This window comes from Schistocerca serialis, chromosome 1 (genome assembly GCF_023864345.2).
Source record: "Schistocerca serialis cubense isolate TAMUIC-IGC-003099 chromosome 1, iqSchSeri2.2, whole genome shotgun sequence".
Taxonomy (NCBI): Eukaryota; Metazoa; Arthropoda; class Insecta; order Orthoptera; family Acrididae; genus Schistocerca; species Schistocerca serialis.
In genome coordinates this window covers 819,364,653-819,392,495 of record NC_064638.1, presented here as the reverse complement: position 1 = coordinate 819,392,495, position 27,843 = coordinate 819,364,653, and the positions used below count along the sequence as shown (strand labels likewise).

The following is a 27,843-nucleotide window of genomic DNA, read 5'->3' as shown; positions in this document are numbered from 1 at the left end:
ATGACAAATGCTGTATGTAATATGTAGTCCACAATCGCACTTGCACAGTAAAATTTATTAAACAACCAGTTTCAGAAGTTAAGAATCCATTTTCAGGCTTTCTACATAATTACTGACATGCACCATATGGTGGTTTGCAGAGTATGTATGTAGATGTCGATGATGTAGCAATTTACTTACATAATTGGAATGATAAAATACTTACAATTAGTGATGAAGACACCACTTCATTGTAGAGAGTTGACAAAAAATTGTAATGTAAACCCGTATATGAAATTATAGTAGCCATAACATAAAAATGTACAGTTAAAACAGCATATGGACAACAAAAACTGATCTTAATTGGTTAATCAGCTTAGCATGCAGATATTCCTTACTCTTAAATAAGGTGAATGACGTCCATTCTCAGGCAACTTGCTGTCCATGTTTTGTTTCACTGCAGTCTCCACAGTTGCTCTGAGGTATTCCGGCCACAAATTCCTCATGTTCCTCTTTGCGAGTGATATTGCCACAAAAAATGGAGTCGAATAAACATGAACATGAGTAAGTCACCTAGCATTGGACACCGTTATTCTTTCTTCTGCACACAATAGGAAATAACGTTGCCTACTGAACAGTCTTAAGAAAAGGGCATCAGCACTTTTTTTGCTGATTGGCTGATTAAGATTACTATTTTAATCCTACATTTTTATGTTAGGGCTGCTACTGGCACACTAAATTCTTGTAAAATCTCCTTGATAAAATGGCAGTAGAAAGTATTGCAGTATGATTATAAAAGTAGATTTTTTTGTAGAGTTTGCACGTTGTCAGAACCTTTGGTTTTATCGTGCGGAAAACTTGAAAATGGACCTCCAACAAATTTTACTATGCAAATGGGACCATATGCTGTATCCAGACACATGCTCTTGCTTCACGCCACTATGGCAGATATTACTTTCCAAAAGTATTTTTATTTTCTTAATTACTCTGCATAAGAACTCCTCATTTAGTAGACTGTGTACTATAATTTCTGACTATTTTGCTGCTTCTGTCATTTAAGGTGTCTGAGCTGAGGTGTCAAAAACAGAAAAGGATATGCAGGTTATAAGTTTAGTGCCATGCAGACAGAGGGAAAGGGACATAGGCCTTCCTTCATTGCAAGAGACTTGTAATACAGATAATGAAAAATTCAAATTAATTTCTGGAACCCAGCTTCTCCTATATATGTATACAATGTCTTTACCACTATTTGTACAACATATGAACTGAAAAGAACCTGCACCTGAGACCAAAACAGGGAGATGATATCCTCCACACTGACAGGATTGTTACTAACATCTCTTATTCTTCCCACTGCTCAATTTTGTTCAGTTCTGTAATCACAAGAAAAGAAAGTGAAGAAACACTGTAGATCAAAACAGCATTTCACAGGTTTGCAAGCTTGCCATAACATATATAAATATAAATTTTCTTCAAATCTAAATTTGGAATTTATTCTGCAGAATTCCATTAGATCAGGAATGAAAACCCATGATCCACAATGCTTCTTAATTGAAGTTTAATCAGCTGTCACTCCATAACTGGCATAAATTAATGGTTTATTGGTCTTTTGAACACTTATGTAAATGCTGTTTGTTCATTTTTATTAAGCATATCTACAACTGAAGGCACTATTATTACAGCAGAACATGTCACATGTAGGCATAAACACGTGGTTGTTAGTGGCAAATTAATATTTTCTCATCTTATGAATGAATGTTCGAAACCATATGATAGTAGTTGCTGCACTAAGGCCATACCTGAAAAACAAAAATTGTCTCTTATTAACATACAGAATAATCAAAATATGAACTAAATAAATGAGGTACTCTCAAGTTAACCATGTGAAGATGCGCTGAATGTTGATATGCAGAACGCAGTTAGATGATTACAGCATCACTACCATCAACAAAAAATTGCTTATTTTGAATCTTACTAAGAAGTGTCATTATGAGAAGAAAAATAAATTGAGTGACAGTACACAAACTAAAAGGAAGGAACAGAAGGAATGACAACAATTAGTCCAATACCATACAAGGTTGTTCCCCATCCCCAACATTGGTGCACATCTCAAAGATGAGAAATCAGACGCTATGTAAATAATGGCAGTATAAAATGCCCCCCACCCCTCCCCTCTATACCAGGACTATTACATGTTTCCAGTAATTCTTATATTGTACACTGATCAACACATTACACATCACATCAAACATTTTGACATGGTCCACAGTAGATCAAGGAATAACAAGGGGACACTGATTGTATCATTCCTTCAAATATAAGTATTTATTTGATGATAAAAAAAAAAGAAAAATTCACTCAAGAAAGCTATGAACTTACGAGAGACAATTGCTGGTCAGTACTTATCTCCAGGAGGTAAAAAATTACCACTGATGATACACAAATATAAAAACACAAAACTATTCTGGCTTTTGGAGCAATTGTTTCATTCTTGGAGAAGAAAGTGGGATAGGTTGTGTAGGGTTAAAAAGGAAGGGAAACTCACTCAGAACCCATCATGAGAGGAATTCACCTGTTATGGGGGCAATGGGAGACTAAGGTGGAAGGAGGGCAGAGGCCGAAGGTATGACTTCGGACGGTAAGTAGCACCCACCAATTATGTCTTATAATTTCGTAATTATTTACTAAAATATTCATTTTCTTTGGTATACCTGCATCTGACAACAGGTATAAATTTAAAGTACACTGCTTCTGCTAACTTTTGTCAGTTTTTGACATCACCCAGCACACCAAGTGGTGTTTCTTTTCTTCTTTTTTATTTCCACTACACTTGTCATGAAAGTAAACTGCTCCGTCTCTGCCCCTGCAGTGTTGCTGTGTCAGGTACCTGCTGGTCTGCGGTCAAGGATCACTAATTCCATGTGTTTGATTACACTCTGTCCTGTGAACTCGTTCTGCTTTATGTTTAGTTGTGTCTGGCAATGCCTAACACAATACAAAATTGAGTGTGAAAGCTTGGAAACATACATTCTTCTTCTAAATGGCAAGTCCAGAAAATCTTGAAATGAACCAAATTTATTATGGAACAAATATAGCAGAGATGCTGAGTCCCAGATAGACACAACAAAAAGACTGTCACATATAAAGCTTTCGGATAGTGAGGCCTTTGTCAAAAATAGATGACAAGCGCCACCCCCCCCCCCCCCCTCCCCACACACACACACACACAAGCGCGCAAGCATGACTGCAGTCAGGTAACTGAGGCCACACTGTGAGCAGCAGCAAGAGTGCATGATGGGAGTGGCGAGTGGGTGAGGGTAAGGAGGAGGCTGGGGCAGGGATAGTGGAAAAGGCAAGAAGTAAAATACTGGGTGCAACAGTAGAACGAGAGCTGTATAGTGCAGGAATACGAACAGGGAAGGGGTTTAATGGACGAGGACAATTACTAACGAAGGTTGAGGCCAGGAGGGTTATGGGAATGTAGGATATATTGCAGGGAGAGTTACCACCTGCGCAGTTCAGAAAAGCTGGTGTTGGTGGGAAGGAGCCATATGGCACAGGCTGTGAAGCAGTCACTGAAATGAAGGACATTGTGTTGTGCAGCGTGCTCAGCAACAGGGTGGTCCACTTGTCTCTTGGCCATTAATGCTGACTGACAGCTTGTTGGTTCTCATGCCCAATTAGAATGCAGCACAGTGGTTGCAGCTTAGCATGTAGATCACATGACTGGTTTCACGGGTAGCCCTTTCTTTGATGAGGTTGGTGGTGTTTGTGACCGGACTGGAGTCGGTGGTGGTGGGAGGATGTATGGGACAGGTCTTGCATCTAGGTCTATTACAGGGGTATGAGCCATGAGGTAAGGGGTTGGGAGCAAGGGTAGTGTAGGAATGGATGAGTATATTTTGTACAGGTTTGATGGATGGCGGAATAGCACTGTGGGAGAGGTGGGAAGGATAGTGGGCAGGACATCCTCATTTCAGGGCATGATGAGAGGTAGTCAAAATCCTGGTGGAGAATATAATTCAGTTGCTCCAGACCTGAGTTATGAGAGAAATACTCCTCTGTGACCAGAAAGTAGGGGTGTGGTGGGAGACTGGAAAGATAAGGCATAGGAGATTTGTTTTTGTACAAAGTTGGGAGGATAATTACAGTCTGTGAAGACTTCAGCGAGACCCTTGGTATATTTCAAGACGGACTGCTCATCACCGACGACCCCGTGTGGCTAGGCTGTATGGAAGAGACTTCTTGGTATGGAACGGGTGGCAGCTGTCAAAGTGGAGATATTGCTGGTGATTAGTAGGTTTGATATGGATGGAGGTACTGATGTATCGATCTTTGAGGTAGAGGTTAACATCTAGGAAGGTGGCTTGGGTTGAGTAGGACCAGGTGAAGTGGACCACCCTGTTGCTGAGCACGCTGACAAACATGACATCCTTCATTTCAATGACTGCTTCGCAGCCTGTGCCACATGGATGCTTTCCATCAACATTATATTTTTGGAATTGCACTTTCCCTGCAATATATCCTATGTTCCCGTAACCCTTCTGGCCTCAACCTTCATTAGTCATTGTCCTCAATCATCTAACCCCTTACCTGTTCTCATTCCAGCACTACACAGTCCTCATTCCACCATCGCACCCAGTCTTTTTACTTCTCTCCTTTTCCGCTACCCCCGCCCCCCGCCCTCCCCACCTCTTGCCAGCCCTCCGTCTAATCTGTAGCACTTCACTATCTGCCAATCTGCCATCTCTACCTTACTATCCCTCCCCCTCCCTGCCCCAGCCTCCTCCTTACCCCCACCCAGTTGCTACTCCCATCATGCTACTGTTTGTAGTGTAGTCTATTTTTGACAAAGGCCTTACTGGCCGAAAACTTTATTTGTGATAGTCTTTTTGTTGTACCTATCTGCGACTCAGTATCTAATGGTATATTGCCATCTCAAGAGTGACATTTTTGCTGGCTATGCATTTACTGCATATGCAGGACATCAGGCCTATGCTTTATTTGGACAAAACTTGTGTCATGCCAAATTTATTTGTTCATATGATTTTACATGACTCCAAAGGAAGTGAACACTTCCAGCACTTTTGTTTAGTGAGTACTGATGTGATATGTGTAGTGGTGATGAGTCCGTAAGAGCTGCAAATATAATACCTTCAGGCAACAGCGAATATTCTCTGTTGTGTTAAGGTGAGCTGTTAGCATGCAGGTTCTTGCATTCTCCCACGCACGCAATATCTCACAAGTGAATCTCATTCATAGATGACACAGTACAGTAATGATGTCTCTGATGTTATGAAAATTAGTTGTATAATTTTCTCATCCCTTACGTTACCAAGCAGGGTAATTTGACTATGAGCTAAGTATTTGGAGTTTCATGACTTTGTCCAAAAATAACTGGAATTGTATTCACACTCCTGACTGCCCATTTTTTTGTTTTTATAATTATTGATGGGATATATTGATGGGGTTGTGAGACTACCCCATTTGACAGGAAATGTCTTATTTTCTTGTTTGTCAAAAAATGAAGGTTTTACAAAATGCTTCCTCATTATCTTCATTATTTAAGTTTTCCATTGTTTATTTCTAATAAGAAAGAAATTCTGAAGGAATTTTTGGTAACAACGAAAAAAGTTCCTTCATCAATGTTTAGATTCAAAAAGCACTTGATTGTAGTTTTCTAACCTGAAAGTATAGAGAACAGCAGTGTTAAGAGGAACTAGGTGGTGCTCACTAAGAATTTTAATGGAGGTTGCAGACAAGCAACACAGATTGGCAGGAGAATAATTGGAGGTGACAGAAACTCAGCATGATTGAGCTGGCATTTGGACTCAGAAAAAGCAACATGGAGGAAAGAGCTAGAAAGAGCTTGATCTTTGTAAAGAGGCACTGAAAGCATGTGGTATTGAAATTCCAACAGTTGCTATTCTACCCCAGTTTCCCAAGTTACCAACAGCAGTGTGATATCAGGATTGCAAAACAAGATTGTGTTGTCTAATGTGCAAGAAACCTGATTGTAATATAAACAGAAGAAAGACTTTTTGTGAAGTGAATGTTGTGTAAAAATGTACCTGAATGAACAGTGCAAAAATGTTATTTTGAGGGCAAGTACTACTTTACTGCATTTACAGCCAAAATTATACATTTTTAATTTTACACATGTCCAATAATGAATTTCTCTTGTGAATGATATAAAATGTATTGCAATTTACATCTATGTTCAGCTTAAAGACTAATAATAATTTAAAAAACTGTATTTCAATACTAAATAAAGCTATTCATTGAAAATAACAGAATCTAAACACGTATGTTACACTAAATCACAAAACTGTCTAGGGGTAGTCAAAATACAGGTGTCAAAAAGCTTGGCTATGCGGGGGTTAACAGCTTTCTCACTGAAAGTTTCTAAGCAAATTTACCAGCAATGAGGTAATTCATTGCACAGATGAAACAAGTTTCACAACTCTTCCAGTATTTTATTTTTTTATCTCTGAATACATTTATTTTCATTACAAAATACATAAATAGCACGCAGCTATAAACTTTTAGAATGTTTATACTTTTTTTTCTAGTCCATATACATAAGTGATTTTGGCTGTTTCCAAAGTTGAAGTAAAAAAAATAAAATACTATTTTTTTTCCTTGAGAAATTCTTGTAATTTTAGTTTTTATTAATCTTCATGATGACTGGAAATAATTTTCTTTTGGAAAGTACTCCACCATATTTTAAATTAAAGATAAAGATGTGCAACATGTCGTTTTTTTTTCGTTAACATTTTGAAATTATCACTAAGTGGCAATTGTGTAAGGCAGTGAGATGACATTGATCTGCCTATTTTTGTGACGACTGGTACAGTTTTGCCCCTATTCCTAGAAGTGCTGTTTCATTTCTCATTACGCCACCAGTCCATTTCACTTTTAGTATTTTTCTCCACAGTCCATCTCATAGCTATCCGAGTATTTTGCCTTTCTTCTCCACGTCTACGATTCACTACCATGCAACATTCCAGACAAACTATTTAACAAATCCCTTTATTTAGTCTATCATAATTCTTTTTGCCATCATAAAACCTATCACATTTTCAGAAGCTCTCTTACCTATAAACATTCTACTTATTTCCTCCACATAGCTTCAATTACTTGTCACCAAACTTCTTAGGTAACCAAAATATTTTACTTTTTCCAAGGTCTTCCCTTACAAAGATATTTTGACAGAACCTTCATGTTTCCAACATTTTTCCATATTCCATAGTCTTTTCTCACTCTTACAATCCTCTCCATCCTAGATTTTAGTTCCTCTTGTGATTCAACCAACACTGCTTGATCATCTTCATACTTAATTGTTTTTATCCTTTCTAGTCCTTAATCTGTTAGCATAAACATTGAAAAGCATACGTATTGAAAACTGTTGATGACAAACAATACCATTTTCTTCCAATAGCTCTCTCATCTGTTTCCTCATTGTCCATCTTTACTGACATTTTATTTACACATGATACAAGTGTAATTGTAACATCAGGCTCACAGCGAATGAGCTGACTAACCTGCACTAAAACTCAGCAATTTCAGGACACTCTATTTGCACTGACATTCAATTCTCCAGATTTCAGGGACTGCCAATACACAAGAAGCTCTTGTCAAAGGCACATATTCATAACCTCCTCAGAAATTGAGTGCAAGTAGTTTATAATTAGAATACAGTCAACAGCCAGAAAGAGTGATGTTTATCTACTTTGTATACTGTGATAGGGGACAATGGGACAACTAAGGCACAAAGAGCAATTTTAGCCCAAAGACAAGACACCAGGACCATCTTTGATGTCAATTCAGGTACCTCATGTTAACAGAACAGAGGATTCTTACACAGAATCACAGTAGATCTATTTGCTTATGAGATTTGTGGTTGATTGCATGAACTTATTCAAACAAGCAGCAGCATTCACTCAGTTAAAAAACAATTCAGAGGAATGATATTATACGCTGCAAACATATCCATAACTACTATTCTAAAAGGATGCAGCACTCAGAAATTTACATTTTCAATAGGCTTTTGAAAGAGTTGAAGGCTGTTAGTGATCAACCAGAAGGTCTTCAAATTGAGGCTGAATCTCTTTCTCTTAGAAACCCCACTTCACCGCATGAATACTTCTGGTACACTTAACTGCAATTCAGTGAACTGAAAGAAAAATCAGACACTACTTTCAAAATGCGAGTACTTCAGTGGAATACAATTGAGTTATGGTAACTGCAACAAACTAAAAGGAATTGAAAAAGCATGTAAACTGTTGATGTAAAGAAGTTTCATACTTTTCTACCTAAATCATACCTCCAGATTTGCATTGGTTTTCCCAAAGTGATACATGCAAATGCTAGGACATGTGTAACTTACTGTCAATGTTGACACCTTTCCCTTCCACTTGTTGTTATTAAGTTTTATAAAATTAAGTACATTCTTACCCTATATGTTTAATTATTATTGTTTTCATTGTTATTTAATGGTTTATATTTTCTTTTCCTGTTAAGCTTTTCTTGCAGAATTTATAGCTTCAGACACTCATGTGAATGGTCAGTATATTATCATATTTTCAGTGAAAAAGCGTTTTATAATTGTAAAATTGGCTTGTTCCACATTGTAATGAAAAGTCACAATTATGGTCCAGGAAAATACAAATAATTAAACTTAACTCTATTGTGAATATTCTTCTTGTTCTGGGCCTTTATCCCATATACCATGGGGTTGGCATATTATTTTATGGATTTGGCAATGTTAGTGGTAGAGGGTAGTCGGGTGCCCTTCCAAGTAATAAATCACATGAAATTATTAAATAGTGAGTTAAATAATTAGTGCTGTAAAGTCATATTTTACAGAAAAATTAGGGTAACAAAAGTAGGTAGTTAAAAATTCAGAAATTAACAGTAGTTAAAGCAAAATCTGCAATGAAAATTGGTAGTAGCTCACAACTTCAAGTTCAATTATTTTGTAAGATAATTAGTTTCAGGTAATTTAAAATATGTTAAGAGGAAGCCACCTTGTAGAATTTTGCACAGAGCATAACTTAATCATAGCTAACACTTGGTTCAAGAATCATGAAAGAAGGTTGTATACCTGGAAGAACCCCGGAGATACTAAAAGGTATCAGATAGATTACATAATGGTAAGATAGAGATTTAGGAACCAGGTTTTAAATTGTAAGACATTTCCAGGGCAGATGTGGATTCTGACCACAATCTATTGGTTATGAACTGCAGATTGAAACTGAAGAAACTGCAAAAAGGCGGGAATTTAAGGAGATGGGACTTGGATAAACTGAAAGAACCAGAGGTTGTACAGAGTTTCAGGGAGAGCGTAAGGGAACAATTGACAGGAATGGGGGAAAGAAATACAGTAGAAGAAGAATGGGTAGCTCTGAGGGATGAAGTAGTGAAGGCAGCAGAGGATCAAGTAGGTAAAAAGACGAGGGCTAATAGAAATCCTTGGGTAACAGAAGAAATATTGAATTTAATTGATGAAAGGAGAAAATATAAAAATGCAGTAAATGAAGCAGGCAAAAAGGAATACAAACATCTCAAAAATGAGATCGACAGAAAGTGCAAAATGGCTAAGCAGGGATGGCTAGAGGACAATTGTAAGGATGTAGAGGCTTGTCTCACTAGGGGTAAGATAGATACTGCCTACAGGAAAATTAAAGAGACCTTTGGAGAGAAGAGAACCACTTGCATGAATATCAAGAGCTCAGATGGCAACCCAGTTCTAAGCAAAGAAGGGAAGGCAGAAAGGTGGAAGGAGTATATAGAGGGATTATACAAGGGCGATGTATTTGAGGACAATATTATGGAAATGGAAGAGGATGTAGATGAAGATGAAATGGGAGATAAGATACTGCGTGAAGAGTTTGACAGAGCACTGAAAGACCTGAGTCGAAACAAGGCACCGGGAGTAGACAACATTCCATTAGAACTACTGATGGCCTTGGGAGAGCCAGTCGTGACAAAACTCTACCATCTGGTGAGCAAGATGTATGAGACAGGCGAAATACCCACAGACTTCAAGAAGAATATAATAATTCCAATCCCAAAGAAAGCAGGTGTTGACAGATGTGAAAATTACCGAACTATCAGTTTAATAAGTCACAGCTGCAAAATACTAACGCGAATTCTTTACAGACGAATGGAAAAACTGGTAGAAGCGGACCTCGGGGAAGATCAGTTTGGATTCCGTAGAAATGTTGGAACACGTGAGGCAATACTAACCTTACGACTTATCTTAGAAGAAAGATTAAGAAAAGGCAAACCTACGTTTCTAGCATTTGTAGACTTAGAGAAAGCTTTTGACAATGTTAACTGGAATACTCTCTTTCAAATTCTGTAGGTGGCAGGGGTAAAATACAGGGAGCGAAAGGCTATTTACAATTTGTACAGAAACCAGATGGCAGTTATAAGAGTCGAGGGGCATGAAAGGGAAGCAGTGGTTGGGAAAGGAGTGAGACAGGGTTGTAGCCTCTCCCCGATGTTATTCAATCTGTATATTGAGCAAGCAGTAAAGGAAACAAAAGAAAAATTCGGAGTAGGTATTAAAATCCATGGAGAAGAAATAAAAACTTTGAGGTTTGCCGATGACATTGTAATTCTGTCAGAGACAGCAAAGGACTTGGAAGAGCAGTTGAATGGAATGGACAGTGTCTTGAGAGGAGTATATAAGATGAACATCAACAAAAGCAAAACGAGGATAATGGAATGTAGTCGAATTAAATCGGGTGATGCTGAGGGAATTAGATTAGGAAATGAGACACTTAAAGTAGTAAAGGAGTTTTGCTATTTGGGGAGCAAAATAACTGATGATGGTCGAAGTAGAGAGGATATAAAATGCAGACTGGCAATGGCAAGGAAAGCGTTTCTGAAGAAGAGAAATTTGTTAACACCGAGTATAGATTTAAGTGTCAGGAAGTCTTTTCTGAAAGTATTTGTATGGAGTGTAGCCATGTATGGAAGTGAAACATGGACGATAAGAGAAGTTTGTGGCACAACTTGACTAGAAGAAGGGATCGGTTGGTAGGACATGTTTTGAAGCATCAAGGGATCACAAATTTAGCATTGGAGGGCAGCGTGGAGGGTAAAAATCGTAGAGGGAGACCAAGAGATCAATACACTAAGCAGATTCAGAAGGATGTAGATTGCAGTAGGTACTGGGAGATGAAGAAGCGTGCACAGGATAGAGTAGCATGGAGAGCTGCATCAAACCAGTCTCAGGACTGAAGACCACAACAACAACAACTGGGAAGTCAGAATGCTTAGCTTTCAAATGTTGTATATCATTGTGTTGGATTCTGCCAATAAGCTCACAGTTTTTTCTTCTCCCCTCCACATATCGAACTGTAGTATTATTTTCAATTAATTATAACTTTCAATTAAAATAACCCATAACCAAACTAATGGTATCAATGGAACCAGTACAATGAGAAGAATAAACTGAACAATTGAACTCTGCCTGATAACTGATCTGCAGGTTGTCATGTAACTATCATATGTTACAGAACTGTATCAGAGATACAACAAACTTCGGAAAAATCAATAACTATTAGAAGACAATGACATAACAGATGTGGAGTAACCAATTATTACACATCATCAGGAATATTAAATTCGCCAAAACAAACAGTGTCAATTTTGGTTAAGATGCCCTGTGTCACTCTGACACCATCATGGGAGGAAATATAGCTCAAGGAATGAAAAAGGTTACGTGAGGTGTCCCCTCTCTCTCTCTTCCCCATCTCACTGTCATTATGCAGGAATTACCTAATTATCACTAATATGAAGAACGAATGAGGAAAGATCTCCAATTAAATTTCTAATTTAACATTATTGGACTTAATGTTCTAGCTATCTGAAAATTTTTTGTATAAGTTCAAGTGATAAAGTGAAGATTATCTCTGAGGACCAATTCACAGCTGAATTTTTCACTAATTACTAAACAAAAAACACTGTCCTGTGTCTGCAGCACTGTAAATTCGGCATTTGCCTCAGCACACAAGATCAGTCCATGAAAGTAATTGCATGATTTCTTGAAAATGGTTGCAAATACTTTCTCAGAATCTAGCTGCATTATCACAGATATTCATTGTTGTTTTTTGGATAATCTGTAAACAAAACATCATTGCCAACAGCACAGTTACTCACCAAGTTAGTATGTAGGAAAGATGCTCATTTCTTAATGTGACCCTTGTCTGTCCTCCTTGTGGGCCACCAGGAACACTGCTTTCTGCAGAGGCATCAATGAATATTGGATCTGTTTGAAGTACTTCTGCCATTGTCTCCACATCTCTGTAATGAAAGCCAAAAGTTGAATTCCATGACAGGTCTTCAACACTACAGGCACTTCATATCAACACTGCTGATTTTAGCCTGAATCATGTATGTTAATCATTTACTGTTTGGCACTAATGACATTAAAGAAATTACTACACTGAACACAGTATGTCACTTATTTATAGTTTCCAAATAAATAAAGCATAGCTGTTGTGATTAACACAGAATACAGTGGACAAATGATCTTGCATTTCTTCCTGTATTCTCAGTTTTCTGGTGAAATTCAGTTAAATCTTGAAATAACTGTTGCTCAATCTCATAACTGATATCCTGAAATACAGCTTTTGACTGAGACAGAATTCTTATACAATCTTTTGAGTTCCAGGACTGAAGAGAAAGAGGTACAAGGTGTCCAGTTACAGAATCTTGTGACTTCTCCTAATCTCTGTAGTATGGAACTAGTTGTGTATGGAATTCCTAGCACTGCCATTCATCTACTTTACATACTACTTGAGAACCGAAAATATCATATTAGAACCACATACAACTGAAATGGCTGCCTTATAGAGGATTCAGGAATTTTCAAGTCCCTCACAGCTTTATCTTTTTGTAAGTCCATCACACTCTGAATGCACACAAGTTGGTCTTGCACAGTTATAAGTTCTTCTGTATAATATATATGAATTTCATTTATACCCATAACTGGAAAGTGAAATGATAATATCAGCATTCATAAGAAAATTAAAAAACAGAAAGCCATGTGAGCTTAATCCTTTACATTTCTGAGCTAGTTTGTACTGCAGAACAAGTTTTTCCAACACCAACATTTTAATTTCACACCCGTAGATACTTATTATGTATTTTGACATTCTTTCCACAATTATGTATCACTCCACATCAATGAACTTTGATATGCAGACTGAATAAGAATCTTTTCATAGTAACCAACTGAATATAACACAGTGTGCAGGTCTTATCTGAGGCATCCAATCACAAAAAGGACTTGCATAACAATATTCCATCACAGAATGAACAAAACATGTAGTATATGTGTGGGGATGAGGGAGGTTGTTGTCCACTCCCGACGACAATGTACAGGTGGTCCTGCAGGCAGGACTTGGCAGTTGGGTACCCAGGTCTGCCTTTAAGTGATGAAACAGGAAATTAGGTCAAAAGAGAGAATATATTTAAGTGTATGGGATACATGGGATGTACCTAAGGTAGAAAGTTACCAAGTGTAGGCCAGTCTAGGATGTAGAACAAACTAAATATAAATAAATTGGGCAATGGGAGAGGAGGTGGCTCATGTTAAGTTCTGCCAGCAGCCAGTCATGGGGCACAGAGCCAGAGGCTCTGCCTGTCAACAAAAAAAGTCTAGTCTGCAAAACCCTCCAGAGTCACACACAAGCTACTGATTATTATTATTATTACTATTATTATTATTATTATTAGTGGTGGTGGTTTGTGGGGCACTCAACTGCGCAGTGATCAGCGCTCGTACAAAGTACTAGCCACTGTCACAAATGATGATGATGATGATGATGATAACATAAACACCCAGTCCCTGGGAAGAGAAAATCCCTAACCTGGGTGGGAACTGAAGCCGACCCTGTGATCGAGAGGCAGCAACACTGGCCACTAGACCACAAGCTGCAGACCAATCAAATTGATGGCATGAATTTGCCAGCAGCCTCAGCAGAGGGATGAAGGCATCTCTTGTCAGCAACTTTAACTGTACAGAACTGCAACTTGGGTCACACGGGCAGAGCTGAAGTTGCTCTGGGGTAAACTTGTCAAGATTTGACTGTGATCTTTGAAATACAATTTTCTAACCAATTTCCTAAAATATTCCTTGACTGGCTGCCAACCTGTACAACGTAACATAACTACTTGGAGTTATTGCATTATCTTCCAAATTCTTTAAACAGAAATTATTTGCATGAAATGTAGCTTACTTCACAGGTAAACTAAATTAAATATATTTTCATATGAAGGGATTGCAAACACAGATGCAAACAAACAAAAGGCAACACAAATGCTAACTTTTGCAACCAAAGATATTTTCATGCAGTAAAATAGAAAAAAATGGTTGGAAGGAACACAATTGTTCAAGAACTAAAATAGAAAGTCACCCACAACCCCATGATAAGAGGAAAAAGCTAGCGAAAAATGAGATTCAAATCATGTGATGTTAGAAATGACAGATAGGGCAGCTGACAAATGAAGGAGTAGGCACAAGAAAGTGATATCCCTCAATTTAGTAAGAATTAGTATGATCACTTTATATCTAACATACTTAATGCACCACATACTGATAGCAAACAGTTGCACATGTATTGCTAGAAAACATTGTCTACAACATAAATTGTGTTGTCTCATTGCATTTGTGTTCTCGTGTCTGAAGTTAAACTAGCACATAACATGCAATGACTCAAAATATGTGGGTTAGCAGTTCCTTCTGCTAATCCTTTCAAATCAGACACAAAGAGAGTCAAAGTAACAGAAACAATTGCACCACTACAGAGAATAGGGAAAAAGGAATAAAATGGTGAAAAATAAGAGAGGCAAGGAAAGAAAGGGAAGCCGTCAAAATAGAGTGATGAAATAGAAGAACATAAATATAGCACTGTTCAGCTTTATGCATCAAAGTTTATCCTGAAATAGAAGAACATAAATATAGCACTGTTCAGCTTTATGCATCAAAGTTTATCCTACCTTTTTTCCTGAAGTTTCTACCGTTGTTACATTAGGTAATCATAAAGATTACTCCCTATAAATGAACCATTCATCTGACTAATGTCTGGGTCACTTTCATTTTATTTCAGAACAATGAGTACAATATCTTCAGTGTTTCCTTTCCTCTGCTCATTTGTCTGCCTATTCCTTCTCCTTGTTATCAAATGCTTCCAGCATCATTCCTTTTATTTTTAATAGTTTGTGTGCTTAGGATCATTACTCAACTACAGTACAGGGTAATTATGAAGTCCATAAAATACTTTAAAAAAATTGATACAGATAAATGGCCAAGAAAAACAAAATAAATGATACAGTATGTGAAAGACAAACCCTTGAAGCTTTTTTTTTTCTTTTTTTACAATGTTTAATAATGTTCTGTGTGTGTGCACCCTTTATCACAAGACATACATCTGATTGGGTAGCCCAACTATAACCATAATCTGCCCAACACATCAGGAGTGACATTAAGAACAGCTGCTGTGATGCGGTATTACGAGTCTTTGAGATTTTATGGTATAGGTGGAACATAAATGCCATCCTTGATGTAAACTCTCAAGAAAATATCGCAAGGCATCAAGTCCGGTAACCCTGTTGGCCACTCAAGCAACAACAAATTAGCAACCGCAACATAACCTAAACCTACCCAGCTATGTGCAAGTCTCATTCCGGTAACCTCATACATTACCCTGGAAAACTGGAAGGGAGGGGCACCACCTTGTTGAATGACAAAAATTCCATGCAGCATGTTAAGATAAGTGACCCCTGACAGATCTCTAGAGGAGGAAGGGTCTGTAGATTGCCTTGTTGGCCATAGCACAGAACACATTAATTTTATCAGTACCCTAGACATGTTCAACAGTTGCATGTGGATTCTCTGTACCCCTTGTGCTTGTGTTGTGTCGGATGACCTTTCCTTAAGGACAAAGAGGGACTTTGTCACTGAGGATTTATTTGCTAGTGAAGTTGTCACTTTCAAGATAGTAGTACTATAATGCAGAACTGCAGACAACACAATTTATTGTCATAGCTTATGATGTGCAGGATCTGCATTTTCTACAGCTTCACTCTTAATCATTTGCGAAGGATTTTCCGCACTTTTGGCTGAGAGATGTTCAATTTTGCACTAACTTGATAGGTAGATGTTGTGACATTTCGCAACATCATGTTCTGACATGCCTGGTCAGTCCTAATGTTCCGCATTGCACAACCAACCATCATCCTCCAATTTCTTGTGCCACTTCACTATGCTGTTATAGACTGATGGTTTCTCGTGAAACCTGGCCCAGTAAGTTCTTTGCACACTCACTACCAACTGGCAATGAATTAACTGTAGCAGACAAAATGCTTTCTCTGCCTGGTTCAGCACCATTTTCAACAACTACAATTGGTGGTCCTAACTGTTGGTGGTTTTCCAAACTAGCCTGCTGGCACCACATTGTTGAAAAAATTTGAGAGTTCATCTTTCACTCACTGTACCATTTGTTATGTTATGTTTAGAATTTACCTATGCTGATTTTTTTTAAATGTTTCATGCACTAAACAGTTACATTGTTACTCTACAATTCACCATTATGTGACTGTCATAGGCTTCTTCAAACCATTTTCTCTAACAGCGCATGGGAAAAATGAACATTTAAATCTTTCTGTACGAGCTCCAATTTATTTTATTACAGTCATCATTTCTCCCTATGTAGGATGACAATAGTAAAATATTTTTACATTCAGAGGACAAAGTTGGTGACTGAAATTCTGTTAAAAGATATTGCTACCCCAACTCGCTTGTCGATCGGTGACACTCTCGCCCCTATTTTGCTATAATTCAAAACAAACTGCCTTTTTTGGACTACTTCGACGTCCTCAGTCAATCTTGTCCGGTAAGAATCACTTACCGCACAGCAATACTCTAGCAGAGGATGGACAAGCGAAGTGTATGCAGCCTCTTTACAGACCTGCTGCATCTTCTAAGTTTTCTGACAATAAAATGTAGTCCTTGGGCTGCCTTCCCCACAACATTATCTATGTGAGTGTTCCAGCTTAAGTTGTTCATAATTGTAATTCCTAGGTATTTAGTTGAATTGACTACCTTTAAATCAGCGTGATTTATCGTGTAACTGATATTTAACAGATTTCTTTTTGTATTCTTGTTGATGACCTCGCACTTTCCCTTATTTAGAGATAATTGCCTCTTTTTGCACCATACATATATCATGTCTAAGTCATTTTGCAATTGGTTTTGATTTTTCTGATGACTACTAGCTTGTAAATGACAGCATCATCTGCAAACAATCTAAGAAGGCTGCTCAGATTGTCTCCTAAATTGTTTATGTCTATCGGGAACAGCAGAGGGCTCATAACACTTATTTGGGGAATGCCAGATATCCCTTCTGTTTTACTCGATTATTTTCTGTTGCTTACTATAATACTGTGCCCCTTATGACAGGAAATCATGAATCCAATCACACAACTGAAGCAATATATACTGTGCCCTTTCTGACAGGAAATCACAAATCCAGTCACACAACTGAAGCAATACTCCATAGGCATGCAATTTCATTAGAACAGTGACAAAAGCCTTCTGGAAATCTAGAAATATGGGATCAATCTGACATCTCCTGTTGATAGCACTCATTACTTTGTGTAAATAAAAAGCTAGTTGTGTTTCACAAGAATGATATTTTCTGAATTCATGCTTACTATGTGTCAATAGACTGTTATCTTCGATGTAATTCATAATGTCTGAATTCAGTATATGTTCCAAAATTTCTGCTGCAAATCAACGTCAGTAATATTGGTCTGCAATTCAGTAGATTTATCCTGTTTCCTCTCTTGAGTATTGGTGTGACCTACGCAACTCTTCAGTCTTTTCATACGGATCTTTCATCAAGTGAGTGGTTGTACATTATTCCTAAATAATGGGGACTACTGTATCAGCATACTCTGAAAGGAATCCAACTGGTACACTGTCTGGGCCAGGGGCCTTGCCTTTATTATGTGATTTAAGAGCTGCTTTGCTATCTAGGTTACTCATGGTGACAGGTGTTCATGATTCGAAACCTGGAATATTTACTTTGTCGTCCTTGGTGATGGAATTTGATAAACCATATTCAGGAATGCTGCTTTAGAAGTATCATCATCAGTAACATCACCATTGTTATCACACAGTGAGGGTAATTATTGTGTCTTTCCGCTGGTGTACTTTACATACGACCAGAATCTCTTTGGATTTTCTGCCAGATTTGAGACAGAGTTTCATTATGGAAAGTATTAAAAGGATTTCACATTGAAGTTTGTGCTGCATTTTGGGCTTCTGTAAAACTTCGCCAATCTTAAAGGTTTTGCGTTCTTTTAAATTTGGCATGCTTTTTTCGTTGCTTCTACAATGGTGTTCTGACCTGATGTAATTTCTTAGACTTTCCCAGTGATTTGATGACATCTCATGGAAATCGGGTTTTCTGCCGGATATCAGCGTCTTCCAAACACGATATTTCGACGTCATTACTTGACGTCTTCATCAGGTGTTCCCTGAGACTGGCTGCTTGCTGGACCAGGTCACATATTTATGCCTGCCTGGTGCCTGGTGTTCTGTTTGCCCTTCCCTAGTCGGTCCGCGCCCGCGAGTCGCGCTATCCTGACGCTCTTGGTGTTCCCTATTCCGTCTGTGCCCACTCTGGCCGCCTCCAACTGCGGTCGAGGCCACGAACTGTGAAGAGAACTCGAGGAAGCGCTGATTATATAGGCAGTACAGAGGGCGCCACTGTCGATCACGTGGCGTCGGCTATGAGATTGTCTCTGGTAATGCCAACATTCTCGATTGAAAGTAATCGATCATCACGCTTGCAGTGCAATGCTGACATCCAAGTTTTATCCAGTTTAACACCTTCGTCTTTCCTGTTAAAATTATTACGATGTTTATCAATCTCGATAGCCTCTTTATAGAAGCGTGCATAATAATGCGAGGTTTTTGATATGACGCTCGTCTTGCTGAATTTTATTTCATGATCACCTTCCTGGTAAACATGTTCCGCTACGGCCGATTTATCCATGTCACCCAGGCGGCAATTCCTCTTATGTTCAACAAGACGGGTGTTCACACTTCTCCTTGTGGTACCGATGTAAACCTGTCCACAACTACAAGGAATTTTATATACCCCCAGTGTAGCCAAAGGGTGCTGTGCATCTTTTGCCGACCTTAAAAATTCTTTTATTGTTCTGGTGGGTCTGAAAATAGTTTCCACCCCATACTTGCCTAAAACTTTCCCAATGCGGTCTGTGACCTTACTAATGAATGGAAGAGAAAAACTTTGCCCTTGGATGACTGTTGTTTGTCGTTACTCCTGATTCTCTGCCTAGAACGAAGTGCTCGATCTATATCCTTGCTAGAATAGCCATTCTTCACGAAAGTTGACCGTAAATGTGCAATCTCATCTTTTAAATAAACAGGTTCACAAAGTTTGTATGCCCTGTCTACCAAAGTTTTCATTACACCTCCTTTTTGTCTAGGGTGGTGGTTTGATTCTATGTGTAGATAACGATCTGTATGTGTGGACTTTCTATGCACCTTATGGCCCAACGTTCCGTCCCGTCGTTTAATCACAGACACGTCCAGGAAGTTCAATTGCCCATTCCTTTCCGTCTCCGTAGTGAATTGGATTTTCGGATTAATGCTGTTTAAATGTGTCAGGAAGGCATCCAACTCCTCTGGTCCGTGTGTCCATACTACGAACGTGTCATCGACATAGCGATACCATCTGGCTGTTCTCTTACTGGCAGTCTGCAACGCCCATTGTTCAAAAGTCTCCATAAATAAGTTAACCACAGCAGGACTGAGAGGACTGCCCATAGCCACCCCGTCAATCTGTTCATAAAAGTTATTATTGTATTGAAAGTAGGTTGTGGTGAGGCAGTGTCGGAATAATGCCACAATATTAGTAGGAAAAATATCCGCTATGCATAAGATAGCTTCGTTTACCGGAATCATGGTAAATAACGACACAACGTCAAAACTGATGAGGATATCATCCGGGCCCACGCTCTTATCCTTTAACTTGTCAATGAAATGAGCTGAATTTTTAATATGACTGTCCGTCCTACCAACATAAGGCTGCAGCATTGAGGTAAGGTATCTAGCTAACTCGTGTGTTGGTCCGCCTATAGTGCTGACAATTGGCCTCAACGGAATCCCAGGTTTATGAACTTTGGGTAAGCCATAAAGTCTAGATGGGTACGCTTCTGTTTTACAAAGCAGCTTCTTATCGTCAGAGCCAAATGAAGACGCTTTCACCAGTCGATCTGTCATTTTTAAAATCTTCATAGTCGAACAACAGTCGTCCAAGAGCAAAGTTTTTCTTCCGTTCATTAGTAAGGTCACAGACCGCAATGGGAAAGTTTTAGGCAAGTATGGGGTGGAAACTATTTTCAGACCCACCAGAAAAATAAAAGGATTTTTAAGGTCAGCAAAAGATGCACGGCACCCTTTGGCTACACTAGGGGTATATAAAATTCCTTGTAGTTGTGGACAGGTTTACATCGGTACCACAAGGAGAAGTGTGAACACCCGTCTTGTTGAACATAAGAGGAATTGCCGCCTGGGTGACATGGATAAATCGGCCGTAGCGGAACATGTTTACCAGGAAGGTAATCATGAAATAAAATTCAGCGAGATGAGCGTCATATCAAAAACCTCGCATTATTATGCACGCTTGTATAGAGAGGCTATCAAGATTGATAAACATCGTAATAATTTTAACAGGAAAGACGAAGGTGTTACACTGGATAAAACTTGGATGTCAGCGTTGCACCGCAAGCGTGATGATCGATTACTTTCAATCGAGAATGTTGGCATTACCAGAGACAATCTCATAGCCGACGCCACGTGATCGACAGTGGCGCCCTCTGTACTGCCTATATAATCAGCGCTTCCTCGAGTTCTCTTCGCAGTTCGCCACTTTACCTCCGAGGATGTCTCCCGCAGTTGGAGACGAAATGTCAGGAGAGAGTTTTATACTTCAACCACAGCCTATCAGCCCGGAAGTTTTAAGTGAAGGGAATACCATTGATGTCAAGAAATTAAAACTCTGCTAGTGCAATATACTAATTTATCACACAAGCACTACACATTCTGACAGAGATAATACTTTGAAAAACCCTTATGCACATTTATTTGCACTAAATATATCCTCCCTGTGCTCTTGATTCAATGCCCTATGATTTTAACACAGAAGTAATCTAATACACAAAAATTAAAGCAATAGTAATGATTAACCAAAATAGCCAGCATGAAATGCCATTTTGCTAAAGATTTTACTGTAGAACATTCATATCATCAATCACCATGTGCACTAATATTTTTAATTGTCTTCTGAAAGAAAACAGTACATAAATTAACAAGAACATAAAATGAAATACACTTTTCATCACACTCGTTTGTTTGCATGTGGCTGCACCACTCATGGTCCATCATGATGTGGTTGGTCATGTTTTCTACATCCACGCTACAGCACTCATGGTCTTGTTGGCATATATGTCAGCTGCTGGTGAGACATAATAAGCAGGTGGAGGTCATCACCCCTCTCAGTGTTAGTTGTGGGGACAAGCTGCGTCATCCAGCATCTATGCAGTGTTCATGATCTTGCTCTCGCTTGTTCATTAGCTCTTGACTTGTTGAAGATATCAAGTCAAACACACTGCGCTTAAGTGTCTGCTCACAAATAACATTTTGAGAACTGGCAAAAATAATATACAATCTTAAAATTTTTTATAAAATACCTTTGTGGCCTAGTTATCACTACAGCATAATGAGATTCACAGTCTGTCTGTCTTCTTCTTCTTCTTCTTCTTCTTTCTGCTGTGCTTTTCCACATTTTAAACTATGTTCCATCTCCTTTTTGTACAGTACACATGTATTGTGTTTGGAATAGTTGTGAATTTTCTGTCTTGTTCGGCTTTCCCATCACAGCCTTGCTTCCTTCTTTTTTCTTTGCTATGACTTACCTCTGTTTACTTTCTTTTTCTAGTATTTTGGTCTATTTTCTTTAATTTTGTTATCAATCTCTGCAATTTTCTTTGTTTTCATTCTCTGCAATTTTCTGCATAATTTCATCTTCATCTATTGTGCATTCTTCCTCTTACAGATGCTGTTTCAAACTGATGTATCTCACAATGAAAACAAAAATGAAAACAATCAATTATAGATAAATTATTTACTTGGATAGATAAAAAATCTACTCACCAAGTGGCAGCAAAACACACACATACAAGACTGTTGTGACTGGCAAGCTTTCGGAGCCAGTGCCTCCTTATTCAGGTAGAAGGGTTGAGGGGAAGGAGGAAGGGTGAAGGAAAAGGACTGGAGAGGTCTAGGAAAAGGGGTATATTTTGGGAAAGTCACCCAGAACCATGGGTCATGGGAGACTTGACCATATGGGATGAGAAGGAAAGACTGGTTGATGGAGACTGCATCGGACGAGATTTCTTGTGCCTGAAGGAGGAGTCACTGGCTCTGAAAGTTTGCCGATCACAACAGTCTTTTATGTGTGTGTCTCCCACCGCTTGGTGAGTAGATTTTTTATCTATCCAATTAAATGACGTACCTCACAGGAGGAGATTTTTTTTTTTTTTTGGGGGGGGGGGGGGGGGGGGGGAATAAATATGGAACAGTGAATTACCAATCAAAATATATGTTGGTCAGTAAGAAAGAAAATTAACTCTTCACACACCACAGTTAGATCAAAAACTATTTCCTGTAAAGAAACTTATCCTTTACCACACAATGAACACAAAAACGTACTGTTTCTCGTACTTCACTTAGTGTATAGGTCCTCGTTTTAGTGTCTAGCAATTATACCATTTGATATGGCCACTAGTCTCCACAATCATGCACCTACCATCTTTGAACACAATATCATTGACATACACTTATATTTTTCTACTTTTTCTTTTAGCATTCAGGCTATTGTTATCTTCAAAACTATTCCATTCTCTAATGTGGCACTTCAGCCACCAGTTCGTTCAACATGCAAGCTGCCATTTGGCTAATACAGCCCAAAGATCACCCTAAAGCAACAGTATTTTTCAAACTTGTGAACATATGGTTCTTACAGAGTTAGACGATTCTAAGGAGGGTCGAACAATTGTTTTGGAAGCAATCTCTCTTACAAAGTAACTGCATTTGCCTAATACCCATCAGTGAACCAAAGTCACCTCCTACTTTACCTATGACTGAGCTTATGTCATCATTCCATTTCATACACGCACAAATACTTACCAACAGGTATTTGTACAAAATTGTGACTCACTAATACTGCTAGTTATAGGATACTATGTTTTTCCATGCTGTGGAGCACAAAACTGGACATTTCTGAAACTTTAAGGCAAGTTGCCATTCTTTGCACCATTCTGAAATCTTGATATGGCTGAATGTTTGTGCAGTTTTTTCCTACTTCAGTAGAGACATCTGCAAAAGGTCTATGTTACCATTAAAATTGACTTCTAGGTCATTAATTAACAAAATGAACAGCAAGGGTTCCAACACATTTCCCTGGACAAACCTCAGTGTTTACATCTGTCTTTACAAATTTTATAACAGAGAGAATTTCGAACACATTCAGATTATTTAGCTGGAACAGTGTTTAGACATTTAACTATGCTGTATAATGTGTTCTCCACCTTGGTTACGTATCATCGTATTTGCCTAACAACTTCATGAGGTTCCAGTTTTATTTATTTATTTATTTATTTTTTTGCCTCCCTCTGTCTTGATTTATGAAAACCAATGTATATATTGGTCCAAAACAGACTAATAACACACACAGCTGGCTCTAAGTAATTTTAGCACCATTGGTGAGTTGTATATTTGTTAACTGAAAATGCAGCAGGCATGTCACCTTCTATCTTACTTAAACATTCAGGCCTTTATTAAAATGTATTTAGACCGTTACTAACAATGTGGAAATGAAATCTGACGATTTTATTTTGTGATTACCTTTTAACATGTACTTCAAGGTTCTTATAGAGGCCATATGCTAATATGACATAGTGTGCCAGGGATTTTTAAGTCTCAAAAGAAATTTACTCTTATACACGGAAAAGATCTCCTTACTCCCAAGCAATTCTAATAAATAATGTTTATTTGCAAACCTTCTGTTTTCATCGTGATCATAATGGCTGCTGAAAAGTGTAGTTCAAGAAGTCTCCTTATTTAGGAATGTTCCAATTTGCTGGAATTTCCCCCAAAATCTGGTGCTCCTAAAAGTTTTGGTCGTCTAGATGACTGCCTAAGTTGCACATTTAAGAGAGTCCGCTCTGGTAGTTTATATTAACTTCGTATTTCTACAATTGTTAAGCAGCTGAACATGGCGAGAGATAGATAGATAGATAGATAGATAGATAGATAGAGAGAGAGAGAGAGAGAGAGAGAGACATAGAGAGAGAGAGAGAGAGAGAGAGAGAGAGAGAGAGAGAGAGAGAGAGAACTGATGAGCTCTATATGAAACAGTGGATGAGGTGATGTACTAAGATACTAGAACATGAAGTAGTTGAGGCAGCTGTCAACACACTCCGATAACAAGTCAACAGCTGATTTCTGATTCAAAGCTGTCTAAAGAATTTGCACGCTGGCTGCCAGACACACTGTGATTAAATTTCTCATTGCAGCAGTGTGAAGCTATATGATTTTTTTGTTCTGAGAAAAACTTCAGTTAATTACTGATAAAGCTTGGCCAACTGCCTATCTTGTAACAATTGTTCCCTCTATTTCACATATACATTCGGATTGTTCTGCATGTGCTACAGTGATCTGATTTGCTGTTGTTCTTGATACACCAGAATTAATATTTTGTATCTGTTCCTGACCTAGTTACAAGTGCCTATGTTCAGTTCGGACAGCTATCAACAAGTCTTGCAACATTGGTGACCTAGATGTGATACAACCAGTGAGAATAAACACTGAACAGCATAATTATAACCACTTTTTCAAGAGTCAAGAATTTTGCGAGATGGTCAACATAACCGCCTTAGTTGATATTGCCCCCATTTTAGCCATGCAATCCAGCGTTATGGTTCACTCAAGTCGAGGCAAGTTTCCTCTACATTGGAGTAATAGAAGACTCCACAAAGTCCACACTAGTGGTCAGACAACTGGACCATTGCCACGCTGCAAAAGTACAAGACATAATACCCATGCTTCCAGAGACAGAATCATATGACAGGCTCAAGACAGAGTTGATCCATAGATTGTCAGCTTCACAGGAAGAGCGAGAGGCAAGTACTCACGCAGGAAGGCACTGGGGACAGAAACAAGTCTCAATACCTCTGACATCTGCGAAGCAAGGTTGACATGTGGAGCATACTGGATACACTGTGGAGCAGCCAGTTGCCAGCTCAAGTAAAGGCCTTTATAGCGTCCCAGATGGAGATGCCACTGGACACTGTAGCAGACCCCTTAGACAGACTCCAGGACACGACTGTGCTGTCCTTGCGCAGTTCAACAATTGCGGCATGCAGCAGCCCATTGACGGTGACATGCGTGGATTACAAGAGCCTCACAAACAAGGATAAAGCAATGAGCAAACAGATCAGAGAGCAACTCTTTGATCGGAACACTAGAAGACTTTTTGCAGATCATTTAGAAGTTGTTCCTTTAAAAACTCTCCAGCACAGGGCAGCACAGCACAACATGGTATTTGTTGGTATCATCGAAACTTTGGAAAACAAGTGCAAAAATGCACTGCACAATGCAAACAGCAACATCAATCAGAAGTAGGTGCACCCGATTGTAAGTCACTATCACTGCATCTCTTTATAACTGGTAGAGAAGACAGGACAGAAGCTTGTAGTGAACACAGGCTCCAATTGTTGGTAAGGCGGGTACCAGGTTGAGATTCATTGGGAGAGTGCTTAGAAAATGTAGTCCATCAACAAAGGAGGTGGCTTACAAAACACTCGTTCGACCTATACTTGAGTATTGCTCATCAGTGTGGGATCCGTACCAGGTCGGGTTGACGGAGGAGATAGAGAAGATCCAAAGAAGAGCGGCGCGTTTCGTCACTGGGTTATTTGGTAACCGTGATAGCGTTACGGAGATGTTTAATAAACTCAAGTGGCAGACTCTGCAAGAGAGGCGCTCTGCATCGCGGTGTAGCTTGCTCGCCAGGTTTCGAGAGGATGCGTTTCTGGATGAGGTATCGAATATATTGCTTCCCCCTACTTATACTTCCCGAGGAGATCACGAATGTAAAATCAGAGAGATTAGAGCGCGCACGGAGGCTTTCAGACAGTCGTTCTTCCCGCGAACCATACGCGACTGGAACAGGAAAGGGAGGTAATGACAGTGGCACGTAAGGTGCCCTCCGCCACACACCGTTGGGTGGCTTGCGGAGTATCAATGTAGATGTAGATGTAGATGAATTTGTGTATTTTTCCATGGACCGTTCAGCATACACATTGGTTGCTGCTGATCTACCTCTCTGTGGTGAATAACTTGTCTACACACAGAACTGGATTTAGGATTACGCTGTATCTTCACTAGGACTTTACTGTAATGGGTGTGAGAGAACCGATAATCAGAGCTGACTTTCTCACACATTATCATTTGCTGCCAGACATCGCCGAAGCATGCCTCGGGGACAGCAACACTGGCCTATCTGCTGCCACATTTCAACGCAGTGCAACTGTGCATGACACCAAACTAATCCCGTCAACAGACAGCAGACACATCAAGGTATTGAAGCAGTTCCCAGACATCGTGCAACCCCTAGTCGCTCCAGAAAAGAAAGTCACAGAACAGTGCACTACAACACCACACAGCTCCATCAATTTCATGTAGGTTGAGATGCCTTCTCCAGTTCATTATGCTACTGCCAGAGCAGAGTTCAATGCAATGTTGAAGGAAGATATCATACACCCCTCCAGTAGCCCTGGTTGTTGCTCCTACACTTGGTGCCAAAAAAGTGTGGCACATGGTGCCCATGTGAAGATTATTATGGCTTTACCACTAGAACATTGTCAGATCATTATCCTATGTCCCTATTAAGAGATGACAATTACGCATTACGTGATGCAGCTATATTTAGTGAGTTACACTGCGCCGAGGCCTACACAATACTTCTGTCGTCAATGAGGACATACCTAAGATGGCTATTGTCAAACCATCTGGCCTCTTCAAGAGCCTGTTCACGAACTTTGACTTACAAATTACTGTGCAGACGTGGCAGCAAAGTTTTACAGACTCCAAGCTGCTAGGTTTGTCGTATTGTTTCAAGTACCTTGATGACATCGTCATTTTGTCAGCAACAACAAAGGTAAACCAACAGCACTTACTTGAAATCTTTAGGCACCTAGATAAATACGGCAATGTGTTAAAGGCTGCCATTTACTTTTTTTTAGCAACCAGAGGTCACTTTTTGAGGCCGTCTGATCTCACCATCACGATCATTACCACTTCCGGAAAAAGTAGAAGCAATATTAAAGATCCCGTGGCTGGAAATGGAGTGAAACTGGCAGTGACTCCTCCATATATGGCAGAAGTAAAACCCAAGGGGACTGTTATAGCAGCAGACGTCAACACACTAATGAGAAGTCGTCAGCTGATTCATGCAGTCAACCCTGTCAAAAGAGTTGATGCGTAGACCACCAGGAGCTCTGTGATTAAATTTCTCTTTGCTGCAGTGCGGACAATCTACAACTGTTTTGTTCCAACAAAAACTTCAGTCAGTTACTGATCAAGCTTGGCTGGTAAATGTATCTTTTAACTATCACTGTCTCATTTTATTTATGTATATGGATTGCTCTGCTTGTGCTACAGTGACCTGATTTACTCTAAAATAAATG

At 39.1% G+C, this 27,843-nt stretch overlaps 1 protein-coding gene across 1 annotated transcript in view; it reads right to left on the bottom strand.

Moving 5' to 3' along the window:
* Nucleotides 1-930: 930 nt before the first annotated feature.
* LOC126484340 (surfeit locus protein 1) overlaps nt 931-27,843 on the bottom strand; it is a 76,620-nt gene continuing 49,707 nt past the window's right edge. Inside the window, exons 6-7 of the mRNA XM_050107796.1 lie at nt 12,154-12,297; nt 931-1,778 (exon numbers count right to left, since the gene is read on the bottom strand). Coding sequence (XP_049963753.1) covers nt 1,709-1,778; nt 12,154-12,297 — 214 coding nt within the window. The 3' untranslated portion in view covers nt 931-1,708. The remainder of the gene's footprint in view (nt 1,779-12,153; nt 12,298-27,843) is intronic.